The sequence below is a fragment of the Cryptomeria japonica genome, chromosome 5 (genome assembly GCF_030272615.1).
Source record: "Cryptomeria japonica chromosome 5, Sugi_1.0, whole genome shotgun sequence".
Taxonomy (NCBI): Eukaryota; Viridiplantae; Streptophyta; class Pinopsida; order Cupressales; family Cupressaceae; genus Cryptomeria; species Cryptomeria japonica.
The window spans coordinates 129,110,406-129,125,913 of NC_081409.1; the positions used below are offsets into that span (position 1 = coordinate 129,110,406).

At 37.4% G+C, this 15,508-nt stretch overlaps 1 protein-coding gene across 1 annotated transcript in view; it reads left to right on the top strand.

Annotated features, from left to right (window-relative positions):
- LOC131076620 (serine/threonine-protein kinase BSK1) overlaps window positions 1–15,508 on the top strand; it is a 57,857-nt gene that overhangs the window by 17,488 nt on the left and 24,861 nt on the right. Inside the window, exon 3 of the mRNA XM_058013903.2 lies at window positions 1,301–1,414. Within this exon, the coding sequence (XP_057869886.1) occupies window positions 1,301–1,414 (114 nt within the window). The remainder of the gene's footprint in view (window positions 1–1,300; window positions 1,415–15,508) is intronic.

Sequence of the window (15,508 nt, forward strand, 5' to 3'; positions counted from 1 at the left end):
CAATTAATCATAAGATAGAAATTGTACTGGTGAATGCCTTGACTACTACCGCTCATCAAGTGAATTATGTAAAAAGGGTGTGATTACTATAATGCCTTATTATCTCTTTTAAGGTCTGAGGGTTGTTATGATTAAGCAAATCTCTCACTATTCCCAAAAGTCACGATTATGATGATGGCGCACTCTTAATTGACTGAAGAGTCACAACTCTTAACAAGAGGCATATGGGAGTTATATAAGGTCCAGGGGATAGAAAAGAAAGGGGAATAAGTACGATCTGAATAGAAGGAAGAAAACTCATAAGCATCGAATTATTTCATCAGCAATTCCCATTGAATCGGTCTATACCAGTCAGACATTGGACACGTTCTTGTGAGCATTAAACAAGGACCCAACATCACAACACACTACAGGTAATATCTATTTCACCATACTAATTTCATAGCCATATAATCCGTAACTAATAAATATATAAATGATTTATAATATAATATAATGTATTTATTTGTTTTTTATGTTCAAATCAGAATAAATACTATATATATATATATTGTCTTAATCAGACAAATAAAAATATTAGATTATAAATCAGAAAGATCTCACAAGATAATAAACAATACGAATAATATGTTTGAATATAATTCTCGCTACTACTATCAGTATTCAAGAAGATGGGAATTAAGATGTTCCAAAGAGGGGCAGCCTAAATCCAATTAATAGGATGAGCCCAAGACAGGGTATAAAATATGTAGTATAATATTATCTGAACATAAATTAATTATAATTTGAATGAACAATAAATCTGAGATTATAAATCAAATTAAATTATTAATTCAATATCAGGAAGAAGATTATGTAATCACTGATTGATTTCATGTTAAGATGGTTTGTCTGCTAATCAATGTAGTTTAAGTCATAAGTATGTTGAGATGGATTAATTATGATTAAAACAGTCCTAAACCTAGTAGGGGACATTACATAGCAACATTGTGTGTGATATTACTTGCCTTATGACAGTATCAATGATGGTATTGTTATCTGCCTAGCCTATGTTGCTTGGTCTATAGTTTGACTAGAATTTTATTTTTAGTAAACTACATAAGTATTTGCTTGAAATAATATGTAACTTTAAGGTGTTTGTCAATTTTATGATCTAGGTTTCTTTTCTTTGATTTATGGTAAAAACTGCAATTGCACACTTTGGTGGTTCTATAAATATATTTTATAACATTTTTGAGTCATACCAAATTCTCCAATGTGCATGATTTTCTTTTTAACATTTTCAGTTTTCTGTGTACAGCTGTCTTTCAGGGGGTGGACAATAAATATGCAGAACATACTAAATGCAAGAAAGCATGGTGATCTGGCATTCCAGGATAAAGATTTCGGAATGGCTATACTGTGGTACAATAGAGTATGTATATCCTCGTTTGTAGTGATAGGGTAACAGTAAAAACTATATTTCATTAACATCTCCAGATCAGCAAGATGCTTTCATTTTAAAAACATCTTAAGCTTTATTGAACTAAAATGGCTAACAATATGGAATCTGTAACAAAGTTCATAAGCCAGAAGTCAGAGAATTTGTATTTAAATGCTAATAAATAAGTGTAGCTAGTATTTATCTTCTGTAAAATGCAAACATGAACAAAATGAAGCATGCAAAGACAAAGTGTGCAGCTTATTGATGCTGAAGTGGTTGTCCTCGTAGTAGCAAAAATCTTTCTCATGAATAACTTGGAAAACCAAAAGGTAAAGATTTTTTTTTCAATAAATCAGCATTAAATCAGATTATGGTTTGGGTTAGGGAATATTAATTTTTTTTAATGTTTTGGCAAAATAACTCTTAGAAAATTAAAGAACACTATAAAAGTAAGCAATATTGACTGAAATGCAGATTTTATAGACAAAAATTGCAATCCCCTAAAAAATCACGGTTGTACCACAATTTTTTGGTTTGATCACCTTGAAAATTGTGTCCAGAAATTTTAAATAGTGGCTATCTGAACTGACTCAGATTGCTGCTTTGGGTGAACCTCAATTAATTTTGATTAATTTTGTGATTTCTGCTACCATAGGACGTGTCAACATAAATATTCCCCCATGGTAGGGAATGTTTTTGTATGATTTCTTGAATGCTGCCCATTTTCTATCTCCCCCTGTTTGATATAATGGAAGTACATGTTGATCTATGAAATTTCTTGTTTCTACATTTTTTTTTGGAGTTGTTTATGTGCCTTTTTTCACGAGATAACTATTTTCTATGTTGTAAATAGAATAAGATGATACTTGTAGGTCCCAAAATGAACCTTTCTAAGAGACACAAGTGGGTTGTCATTTGTGCAGTGTTTATGTTTTCTACCTTTTCCTTCTGATAATATATTTCCTTCTATGATTAAGAATACGTCTCATTGAGCATGCCCAAGACCTTTAGGTCATGTAGACAATAAAGGAAGTGGCGTGATACATGATAAAGACTATTTGGCAAGTAGAAAATGTGGTTCTACAAACTATTGATCTCTTGAAGGGCTTGCGATAGGTTCATCTTTGTCACAACAAAAAGGCATCATATTATTGTAGTGGACCTCTTTTTCAATGAAGCTTTTATAGATTGCCATGCACAGTCTTGATTGGTTGAACCTCTTTTCCACCATATATTTAAATTGATGGACTTGGAGAAACTACCTATCCACAATGATAACTTGGTCAAACTCCTACTAGAGCAATGGAAGGCCTTTGGATATTAAGCTTAGAAATTTGTTCATCTATAGTCATTACTTCATTATAACAAGAAGCAACTCACCAATGTCCTTGTGTGGCTGTCAGTTCCAAAATATAATCTCACGACAGTCAAAGTACAAATTAATCAATAGATTCAATACCAATCCCAGCTACGCCAATATCATACATTTGAGTAATCCTGCACTTTCGATGCCAAAGTCAAAGGAGCCCGCACAGAATCAAAATCTTTGCACAATCCACATACAATTGGTAGGAGACAACTGACCCAATATGCATGAAATTGCTTAATATGGCATTAATAATCTTCAACATCCACACCAAACTGAAGCATAAAATGACGAGTAGTATATGATAGCAAATACTTATACTCTTATCTATTGATGCGCATAAGGGAATGTAAGATCTGTCTCCTTTATACAAATATAACATACCACCATGTTCTTCAACAAACACATTGAATAGGTAGAGCAACTGAAGTAACAAATGAAGGGCTTAGTGTCAAAAGCAATAATATATTACTAGCCATTGGAAGGATGAGTGATTCTGCTGCACCCGTTTTGAGAGTCTTATGGGAATTGCTGGATGCGATAGACTGCACCCGTTCCTCTCCCCATCGAGATGACACAAAGAATTAACTGAAACACCCAAGAGATGCACAAACTTTAGTTGCATGAGTGACTCCAATGCATGTATGGAGGTTAGAATTCGCTAAGTGTCAAGAGGGAAGAAGGATTCCCACAAGTCACACTCAGAAAACAAGTTAACACAACATATATGGAGAGAAAAGCCACAAGACATACACCTATGATGAAGGTAAGAAAACATATACAACATGCATAGGTTGAAAGAAGGCAAGAATGGTGATTTTCAATTAATTATAAGGCCACTGGCCAAACTTATAGTTGCATAAATGCAAGGTAAACACAAGAGAAGTGAGAGAGCATGGGATAGCTCAAGCCAACAGAGAGAGAACCCTCTACAATGAAGCTTAACAACCTTTATATAGAAAAAATCGTTACAAGGGTGATCATGACCCCTGCATGTTAGTCTGGAAGTGCAGGGAAATGCATGCGCTTGACTTGTACATGCAAGCAACTTAGCCATACCCATAAGGGGCAATCCTGAGAAGGTGGATTGACTAACCTTCCAAAGTCAGACGTGACATAAGTCACCAAGCATGGCCCCGTACCTCCCTTGATGGAAATCCTGCCAAAAACATTTATGCACCCTTGTGGCTCCACAAAAGGAAGTGCACAAGTCACCAAAAATGTTAGAGCATTTAAAGCCTTGAGTGTCGATCACGCCATCCGGAAGTGTCGCCAATTGAAAGGATGTCCGGAGACTTCGGAAGCTCGGACTCCCGAAGTGAGGAGGACAAGGGAAGGAGCAAGGAACTTCGGAAACTCGGGGTTCTAGAGTTTCGAAGAAAAGAAGGAAGAAGGGCTTGGAAGGAACTTTGGAACCTCGGGGTTTCGGAGTTCCGGAGAGAAGGAGAGGGAACTTCGGAACTTCGGGCTACATTGGGTGTTAGAGCTTGGGCTGATGTTGAAGGTGAGGCAGCCTCCATGGCTCTCTTCTTTGACCTTGCATACTACAACATGGACTCACCATTTGTTTGGTTCAAACCACAAAATTCTGCCTCCTGCCAATTGATGAAGGTAGAGTCTCCTTGTAAGTGAGCCTGAGTGCCAATACTAGGCTGATTTGGGTCATATTGCTGGCCAGAAGTGGTCGGCTCATCTTGCACTACTAAAGTTTGGACAAACCCTCCATTTTGGCATGCACCTTGGTTGTGTGGCTGATTGCATGGTTGACACCAATCTTGCTCTTGGGCGAGGTTATTTTGCATTGGAACTACCACCTTTGAGTTGAGTAGCAACTTCTAGGAAGAGAGGCATTGGAGGCCTTGGAGCTATCTTCCCAGCTCGAATCAAACAATTTTCTGCTCTTATGGCTGTCATATGCACCCGGTAGAGAGGCTCCACCCATTGATTGTACCATGACAGCTATATTGTTGTTGAGAGCTCTTAGATAATACAAGAAGGCATGATTTGGAGATGGCTTCACTAGAGCTAGATTTCTATTCCATGTCTTATGTAATTTGAAACTGAAATCTCCCATGAACTCATGGGGTTCCCTCTTGATCGTAGTCAACTGCTCTACAAGTGATAGGTGGTCACTTTTGTCTTCGAAGTGGTTGCACAACCTCTCCCCCAATTCATCCCAATTGTGAATGGAGCTAGACGACAACCCTCTATAACACTGCAAAGCTTTGCCTTTCAAAGATGTGGCTAAGAGTTTGACAACGACATCATCCTGAGTGATATTATGGACGAAGCAGATGTTTGCAATGTCTTGAATGTGCTCAATGGGGGTAGTAGTTGTTTCACCAATGAAGTATGATATACTCTTCAACACAGCCACTGGTATGTCACTCCATTGAGTCAAAATAAGGGACTCCCTCCATTGAATGTAACAAAAACCTAATTTCTTGCCATGTGAAACAATGGTCTATTGGTATGAGTGGTGGGAGCCCTTGATAGTGATGCTCTTGCAAATGGAGGAGTAGAACAAGACCTGGGAGATGGAGTGTTTACAACCTTGACACCCCTGACTGCTGACAATGAAGGTGTACCTCTCCGCCTTCTAGAGCCTGCAAATGGGAGCTCTACGAATTGGAAACTGCCTCTAGAAGATGCCCTTGTATGGATTTTGGGCATGAAATCCGCAACCGACCTCAGAAGTTTGGAGGTTCGGAGTTGCAGAGTATGACCACTTTGGCACCTTGGAACCTCGGGGTTCCGGAGTGAGGAAGTTCGGGAGTTCGGAATCTGGGGGTTCTGAAGTTGCAAGGTTGAGAGAACTCAGGAACTCGAGGCCTTGGGGTTCTGGAATTCAACGACTAGTAACGGAAAGCTCAGAGTTCCGGGGTTCAGCAAGTAAGCAGAGTCGCCTAGTGCTTGAAGATGACTGCCTCTAAAGGTTGAGATACTAAGAATAGCACTAAATCCTTAGTACGTAATTCAAATGAGGTCCCACCGGGCGTGCCAAAAATCTATTATCACAAAAGCTTGCACCCTTGCTGAGCTATCAACTTAGCAACCTTGTGAAACATGGAAACAACCCCGAAGTGTGGGACCTTGCGCAAGGGGGGTTGAATCTCCAAAGAAGACCGACTTCCTTATCAATCCAAGTGCAGGTGTTGAACCAACTCAACACTTTAAAACTAATTCCTAAGCCTATCCTAACAACTTGCAGAGGTAAAGGGAAGAGATAATGCTTGCAATAGGAGGTGATACACCAAGAAGAGATTGTTCCTCTCTCCATCAAGATGACACAAAGAATTAACTGAAACACCCAGGAGATGCAGAAACTTCAGTTGCATGAGTGACTCCAATGCATGTATGGAGGTTAGAATTCGGTAAGTGTCAAGAGGGGAGAAGGATTCCCTCAAGTCACACTCAGAAAACAAGTTAACACAACATATATGGAGAGAAAAGCCACAATACATACACTTATGATGAAGGTAAGAAAACATACACAACATGCATAGGTTGAAAGAAGGCAAGAATGGTGATTTTCAATTAATTATAAGGCCAATGGCCAAACTTACAGTTGCATAAATACAAGAGAAGTGGGAGAGCATGAGATAGCTCAAGCCAGGAGAGAGAGAACCCTTTACAATGAGGCTTAACAACCTTTATATAGAAAAAATGGTTACAAGGGTGATCATGACCCTTGCATGTTAGTCTGGAAGTGTAGGAAATGCATGCACTTGACTTGTACATGCAAGCAACCTAGCCATGCCCACAAAGGGCAATCCTGAGAAGGTGGATTGACTAACCTTCCAAAGTCAGACATGACATAAGTCACCAAGCATGGCCTCGTACCTCCCTTGATGGAAATCTTGCCAAAAACATTTAATGCACCCTTGTGGCTCCACAAAAGAAAGTGCACAAGTCACCAAAACTGTTGGAGCATTTAAAACCTTGAGTGTCGATCACGCCATCCGGAAGTGTCGCCAGTCGGAAGGAAGTTTGGAGACTTCGGAAGCTCGGACTCCCGAAGTGAGGAGGACAAGGGAAGGAGTAAGGAACTTCGGAACCTCGGGGTTCTGGAGTTCTGGAGAGAAGAAGGGGAGGGAACTGCGCAAAGGAACTTTAGAACCTTGAGGTTTTAGAGTTCCGAAGAGAAGAAGGGGAGGGAACTGCGCAAAGGAACTTTGGAACCTCGAGGTTTCGGAGTTTTGGGGAAGGGAAAAAGAAAGGAACTTTAGAACCTCGGGGTTCCGGAGTTCCGGGAGAGAAGAAAAGAAAGGGAGAGAAGGAGAGGAACTTCGGAACCTCGGGGTTTCGGAGTTTCGGGAGAGAAGAAAAGAAAGGGAGAGAAGGGAGAGGAACTTTGGAACCTCGGGGTTCCAGAGTTCCGGGAAAAGAAAGGAGAGGCAGCAAAGGGAAGGAACTTCAGAACCTCAGGGTTTTGCAGGAGAAAAGGAGAAGGCAAAGGGAAAAGAACTTGGGAACCTTGAGGTTTTGGAGTTCTGGGGAAGAAGAAAAGGTCAAGGGAGGAACTTCCTTTGGACAAGGCAACACTTCATACTTCATATTGCTTTTCTCCTTGATCAACTAGGGCAGTGCTGGTTCATGGAACATATCTTTGATCGGTTCTCACTGATGGACCAAAGGTGTCATAAAATGACAACAGTTCCCATGGTTCATGGAAAGTGAAACATAGTTTCTGCTTCTTCCGCAACTCACTCCTTGATTCAATATCCTAGGAGGTGTAGGTTTAGGCAAATTGGGAATTCTTGTATCCAATTTATCCTCATGTTTATCATCATTGGGTGGAATTCCTCATGATTGATTTCTGACCATTGAATTTGAAGACTCCATAGGTCTCGTCTGTTTAATCACATCCTATAATGTTGATGGGTTAAGGGTCTTAATCCAACCGTTCAATGGGTCACAATCCATCCATGAATAGCACTATCAATGTTCGCTCCAAAATGTCGGTCACCAATACTGATAACTGCTGAAAATTTGCAATATAAGCATCTAGCAAACCCGATTGTTTGAGTTGTGTTAATTCCTTGAAATGAAATTCTGGGTCTTTCCTGTCAAATCTATCAATCAACTGCTCTGTGAAATCAGTATAAGAATTAATTTGGTCATGGCCTAATGTGACCATCCCATGATGCCAACATCCATGAGTGATACCATTCAGAGGAAATGTTGCATATTTGATGGCGGCTTCCTTTGGCATAGTATTCAATTAAAAATAAGTATCAAGCTTCTATACCCATGCTCTTGTTGATGTTTTACCTGACCCATCATAATATGGAATGGATAGTTTACGAACTTTCTTCCGCAACTCTTGATTGTGTTATCTTCTATGTTCTGTATGTTTCATTTGCAAATCTATGTAATTGCAAAAAGGCATCTCACCCTGAAACTCCAAACCCGAATTCCTCAAATCATGCAAGATTTGATCCTGCAATTCACCTTGTGTTGGTTTATTTTCCACCTAAGGATTCCTTGGCAAAAACTTAGGCATTAGCGGCCTATTTACTAACTGGTATGGTTTTGTCCTGCTGATTAACTGATCCATCACTCTGGCCATTATCTTGGTTGTTGTTAGGTCCTCCATTATTTTGGTTGTTATTTTTCATCGTGAATTGAGTCATCATGTTGCATGTTTGGTCGAAATTTTGTTCTATCTCTTCTTGACCCCTAGACAAATCATTTAGTAAGTTAGTATAGGTCTGCTGTTAGGATGCTGTTGATCCTAATCTCCGATGTTTATTTGGGTTTCTTCTTCTTCCCACTTTATGTTTGGATTCAACTTATTCCCCCTAAGGTAATAATGATGTGTATGTGGTTATTTGCTCATATTACGGTTTTCCCAACTCCCTCAGGTTGGCAGTATGCTCAACTTTGATACTACTTTGATATGCTCACTATTTTCTAACTCATATTTCACAATTTTCTCTAAGAATTTTAACAAACAGTTTGCAGATTGTATATTGTGGAGAATCAGAATGATGACTAACTATACCAAATTTGAATATTCAACATGTTTAGAAGATACCTTCATACATGACATATCAATAATTTAAGTTAATATAAATAAATGTCCCTGGAATATATATTCTAACACGGTCACATAAATATAAGTATTTACACCTTTTTCTTCAATTCATCCGGCACACTTGCACAATAATATTAGATAGAAGTCGAATCAGTTGATTCCTTCTCATAGTAGCAAGAATGAAAGCTAATATGATTTCAGATTACTATCACTTTAATACCTTCATTCAATGATAATGTATCAACCAAGATGCTCAATCTGCTTGGAAAGGAACACATCCCCTATAGTTTGTTTATTTCCTTCAATACCTTCCGCCACTTTGACTTGAGCCACTTAGCCATTTCCCGTGATGTTTCTACAAACAACGATGAATCCAAGGGAGACCTTTGCAAGATGTTTTTAGTGAATGCGAAGAGAAATTGATGAAAAACCGACTGCGAAAAACTTATTGGAACAAACAATTACTGTGAATCTTGTAATCTCCATTCATTGAGTGAGACATTCAATATGGGGTTTTCCCCTTGCTTGTTTGTTGCTTTTGAAAAGAAGGAAATTAATCTCATATATAAGAAGAAGATGCTCATGGATGTCCTTGCGTGGCTATTGGTTTGGAAATAGAATCTCGTGATAGTCACATAATAGATGAATCGATACCAGTCCAACCTATGCCAATATCACAGATCAGAGTAATCCTGCACTTTAGATGCTAATGTCAAAGGAACCACACAAAATCAGAGTCTTTGCTCAATCCACATACTATTGGTAGAGGATAGACCACCTGGTATGCAATGAGTTTAATATTTGTCTCTTTGGCATGATATTCCGTAATGCAATATTTATAATATTCAACATCCACGCCAAACGGAAGCATAAGATGACAACCGATATATGATAGCAAATACCTATACTCTGATACGCTGATGCACATGAGGGAATGCAAGATTCGTCTACTTTATACAAATATAACATACAACTGTGTTCTTCAACAAACATGTGGAATAGGTAGAGCAACTAGAGTAACGAATGAAGGACTTAGTATTGAAAGCAATAATATATTACCAACCATCAAAAGGGTGAGTAATACCATTGCTCCTCTTTTGAGAAAGTCTTATGTGAATTGTTGGATACAATAGAGTTCACCGTGATTTTCTTTTTCATTTTTGTAGGTGGCCAACAACCTCATAATAAAACATGTTACCCTTCATCATGTATTAGAAGTTGCTCCTCTTATTAAATTATATTAAGTTAATCTCTTTGACATACATAATCTCTAAATAAGTTGACTAACATGATTATAGAATGATAACTATGACAAACCCTTATATTTTTGTATTTAGAAACACACATTGAAAAATCATATAACAACATACCATCCATTGTTTGAAACTTTAAAATTGGTCTTTTGGGAAGACCTCACCAATTTTTGTATCTCAATTAATGATCCAACTAAAAAAAATGATTGTTTTCTCCAAGACCACCTAGGACAGATCTTGCACTATCAAAAATGGATTTCATGGATTTCTTAGGAACATTTGGAGAAGACAAATTAGAGAAACTTCTCAAATAAAAAGCTAAATAAATTATCAATCATTGTGATTTCTAACAACCCAAAGTCTCCTTTTATAATCTCATTTTTTAGATTTCCCAATGGTGGCTCATTAGCAACTTTAATTAAAGTCAATTATTTTTATTTTAATTATACTTTAGTTCATAATATTGAATAATTTAATTTTAGCCTATGGAAATTAAATAATATTTATCTCCCAAACTTGTCAAAATTGGGACATTATAAATTCTTTTACAATATTGGTAGCCTTCAATACATGGATAATTCCCATATATTATTGCAAACAACCTCTTAACTTGAAGAATAATTGACACGATGATCATTGTGTAGCTGTGCAAGCCTCAAGAAAGCTTGCATAAACCTTGACAATCTTCTACACTACTACACACTGCTTTGTAACATGTACACGTTGTGCATAAATCATTGTGTCACTCTGTGTCATTATGCATGACACTGTACATGATTCAATGTAGCTTCACGTGATGTTGTAATGCCTCCTTTTGGAAGGACACTAAATCTTGCCCAATATACTTGTAGAAATATTGCACGTTATGTATTTTCAGTATGTTGTGGTAATTTGGACAGATTCAATTTGATGTTGTTTCCCTCTAAAAATACACAGGGTTGCTATTTTCAGAATCACCACCCTTCGAAAGGGTCGGAACCTTTCATCATTGCTGCCCCTTTAAAAGATTCACTTCCTTACCTTCTTCCCATTAATGCTTCCTTCTTTCCTCCTTTTTTCCCTTTTTATTTCCCAAATGAAGTTTTCTTCTCTCCCTTTTATATCTCATGTTTGAAGAAGTCACACTTTTTCATTTCACATCTTTTGACCACTCATTAAACTTAACTAAATTTTAATTATATTAATTTATATTTTTTTCCCTTTATATTAATTTATCATTATTATTTATTAATAAATCCTATTTCAACAAGGGGACATTACAGTCCGCCCTTCCCAAAATTGCTTGTCCTCAAGCAATGTAGGTTTCTAAGAACTAAATAAATCAATCCTTGGACATTGGTATTTCTTCTTTAATTTGGTTGACCCAATGCTTGCACCATACCATGGTTATCTCTTTGTGTTAAAGAATGGGTGATCTTAACATATATTAAGATGAGGATTAGAAGCATGACACACATCTACGACCTCAAATGCAACTTATACCTTTCTAGTTATTCACATCTCTAGAACATATCAAGTATGAACCAAACATGAACCATACACATAAATATATGTAGTCACAAAGTATACAAACAAATACACATGTTAGATCCCCTCAATGGGTCTAACCCTATCTTTTCATTTGAGCCTGAAAGTGGGCCTAACCCCAATCCTTCTGCTCCTTATCCATTTTGAGTTAGAAAGTGGGCCTAACCCTAATCCTTCTACTCCTAATCAATTTTGAATCAGAATGTTGGCCTAACCCCAATCTTTCTACTCCTAATCCATTTCAAGCTAGAAAGTGGGCTTAACCCCAATCTTTATGCTCCTATTGAATTTGAGCTAGAAAGTGGACCTAACCCCAACCTTCTGCTCCTAATCCATGTCGAGTTAGAAAATAGGCCTAACCCCAATCTTTCTGCTCCTAATCCATTTGGAGTCAGAAAGTGGGCCCAACCCCAATCTTTCTGCTCCTAATCCATTTGAGTCAAAAAGTGGGCCTAACCCCAATCTTTCCACTCTTGTATGCTCATGAATGCAATGTAAACTTTCTCCAAGATGCTTCAAATATTTTCTTAATATGTCCCATAGATCTTGAGGATGTAAGGGCACCATAATTACTAGATTGACTCCTCCACAAAGCTCCATTTGTTTATTATCCATTCTTCTCTTGCTTGGATGCTTTTAAGATCTTCCTCATCGTGCCTTGTTTTCTTACTTGGATTTCCTTTTTGTTTGACTATTGAACATTGCCTCTATATTACATGATTGGCTTTGTTGCTTTCTCTTTTGATAGCCCTTAAAGCTTGTTGACTTAATTGCATTAACTAATTTCCCTCAGCCTGGCAAGAACATGCTCTAATACCACTTGTAATTTCCCCTTTTGGGAGGACACTACATCTTGCCCGATATACTTATAAAAATATTGCAGGTTATGTATTTTCATTTTGGCTTCCTTCATTCCTTTGCTCCCATCTTTCCTCCTTTTTCCAAATGAAGTTTTCTTCTCTCCCTTTTATATCTCATGTTTGAAGGAGTCACAACTTTTCATTTCATGCCTTTTGACCATTCATTAAACTTAACTTAATTTTAATTATATTAATGTTTATTTTTATTCCTTTATATTTTAATTTATTATTATTATTATTATTATTTATTAGTAAATCCTATTTCAACAAGGGGACATTACATATATATAACATCATTGGTAGTCCGTTGTAGAAAACTTCTTTAGTTGCAGAAAAGGAATGACAACTATCAAGATTCTCAACTATGAAATGGTTCAACAGTCCAATGTTTTGGGGACATGAATGGTTTCATCTTCTTGTAATCACATGGTAGTAAGAGATACAATACTTTTCGAGACTTTCCTAGATTTATTGAGAAACCCACAACAACTGTGGGAGACTCAACTATTGAGTACTTGCCATAATCATTGAGTTTGGGTGACTTGCCAGATTTGTTGAGTCTAGGAGTCCCCCAACCAAAAGACTCGGTCGCAGCGCTGTAATTGAAAAAGAAAAAAAAAAACATAAATAAATAATTTCAGTTATATGTTTTACATTTGTCTCCTACATCTTAAAAGAAACTTCATCTCATTTTCAAGCCAAAGGAGGAAAAAAGAGAATTTTGAGCCAAAATCGGCTTGTATTGAAGGGAAAGCAGCAATAAGATTAAGTAAAATTGAATCACATTTGCGCAAGGCCCAAGCATTCAACTATTCTTAATGTATAGTCTACAAAGGATTGGGAGCAACTCACCATTGATTTCAAGCAAGATTTAAGAAAATTTGTATTTGTAAGGCTTTGTTTTTTTAAACAAAAAATTCATTTCTCTTTTACATTTCTTTTTTCTTTTTTCATTTTTATGTTGAACAACCGCTAGGTGTGTTTAATTTTTATGTTGAACAACCCCTAGGTGTCTTTTGCCAAAAAAATCTAGTTTTATGGTTGCAAACCCTAGATTTTTTATATTACTTTAATAATAAGTTGAATAAATGTTAATTTTTTCCATTTATATGTTATTGCAACATTCTCAAGATTTGTAAATAGTCTTTATCACAATCTCCCAACTTCAGTTAGAATGGAATCTTTTTGGAAACATGCTATTATTACCACATTGCAAAAGAAAGGACAATGAACTTGTTTTCATTGCTAAACAACTTTTCATGGGGGAGGCATTAACAGGTTAAAATACCGTCTTGTGCATATACCAATTTGAGATACTAATCCATACACATATTTGTCTATTGAGGTTATGTGTGAAGTGCAAGTTCAATTATAAATCTTTGAGTAACAAAAAGTACTAAAAAGTAGGCAGAGAGAGGTGATGGCAGACAATGGTGGAACTGGTAGTGGTAGTGGTAGTGACAGTGTTAGCATTGGGCCTAGAGTTTGTGCATCTATGTTAGATCCATATATTTTTCCACAACCGTCAATTGAGAGCATGTGTTGGGGCAAAGATAAACATGATGCAACTGAAAGTGTTATTGGAGACTCTTGGTTCTATCATATCCTCAATTTTTTATTTTTTATTTATTTTTCCTAAACTTTTTGAGCAAATGAACAACTACAAACTACAAACTAAGAAGAAATATGGTGTTGGTAAGTAATACTAATAATCGAAACTACTTTTTCAAACCCTCACTTGTAAGAACTAAAAATATGAAACCCTTATGACTATAAAATATTCAAATTTGAATATTGTATTTTATGAATAAGGACTTGAAAATGTATAATAAAAATAAATATTAAAACCAAAACCCTATCTTTGATATTGAATCAATGGAACAAGTACAATGTTTTTCATTAAGAAAGCAGTAAGAAGAAGGGTGGTGACCCTTTATACAACAAGCTTAAGGCAATAAGAGACAACAAAACAGGGGGAAAACCTTGAAAAAACATAGTTGAATAGGTCAAAGAAAACCTTGTCAAATGAGTAAACAACCAGAACCCCAATCAAGGAAGGGGAGAGACCCTCAAACCTAGACAATGAGGGCTTTGGGGGAGGGGAGAAGACTTCCCCTTCCGCCTACGACAAACCACATTCTAGGAAATATTGTTATTAGGACCATCAAAGAATGGATCAATCAGGGAGGACCTCGTTAGAACACAATGAGAGACACTCATGCAGAGTTGCTACAAAATAGGAGCATGCTTTTGTAGAACAAGAGCAGGTTGCTTTGGAGTAACAACATCAGGAGAAGGGTCAGTAGGAGTGGAACTGAACTACAAAATAGGAGCAACATGAGTTGAATCCACAGGTATAGAAGTAGGAGCATCAACAACATCATCATTGGTAGTAAGTGGCACAACTTTATCCCTAGGGGAGGACACATCCTCCTAAGAGGAGTCAACATAGTCAGAAGCATAGACAATCAAGTGATCAATAGCAACATCCTTCCACCAAGTAGCAACACCCTTGTGATGCAGAAGGGAGCGATTTGACGCTAAATGACTCACAACAAAGCATTTTCGGTAGTGAAAGGGGAGACCCTCAAAATCCAACGGTTGAATCCAAGGCCTATCCTTGACCATAAGAATCACATCCCTAGGGAGAGGTGAGGAGATGTCAATATCCACTAAGATGCGAGCTAAGGTGGAGTGGCCCATGGAAGACGTGGCATCATCAACCTTTAAGAATTGGCCAATAGAGTTACTGATGGCCTTGTAGCAAGAGTGCTCCCATACATGAAGAGGAAGATTCAGAAAGTGAACCCAAATTGGATGCACATTAAGTGGTTTAGTAAGGGGGTTAAAAGAAGTTGTCCAGGGCTTAACAGAGAGGGAGTGAACTCCCGAAGCCCACAACTTGCCCAAAATTAGGTCATGATTAGATGAAGAAGTGAAGGAAGCAATGAGTAACCAAAGGCTTACATGAGGCACTCACCCAACAATGAAGATACGGTAATGAAGGCCAAAGCCTAGAAAATGTGCACACCAAAGCAC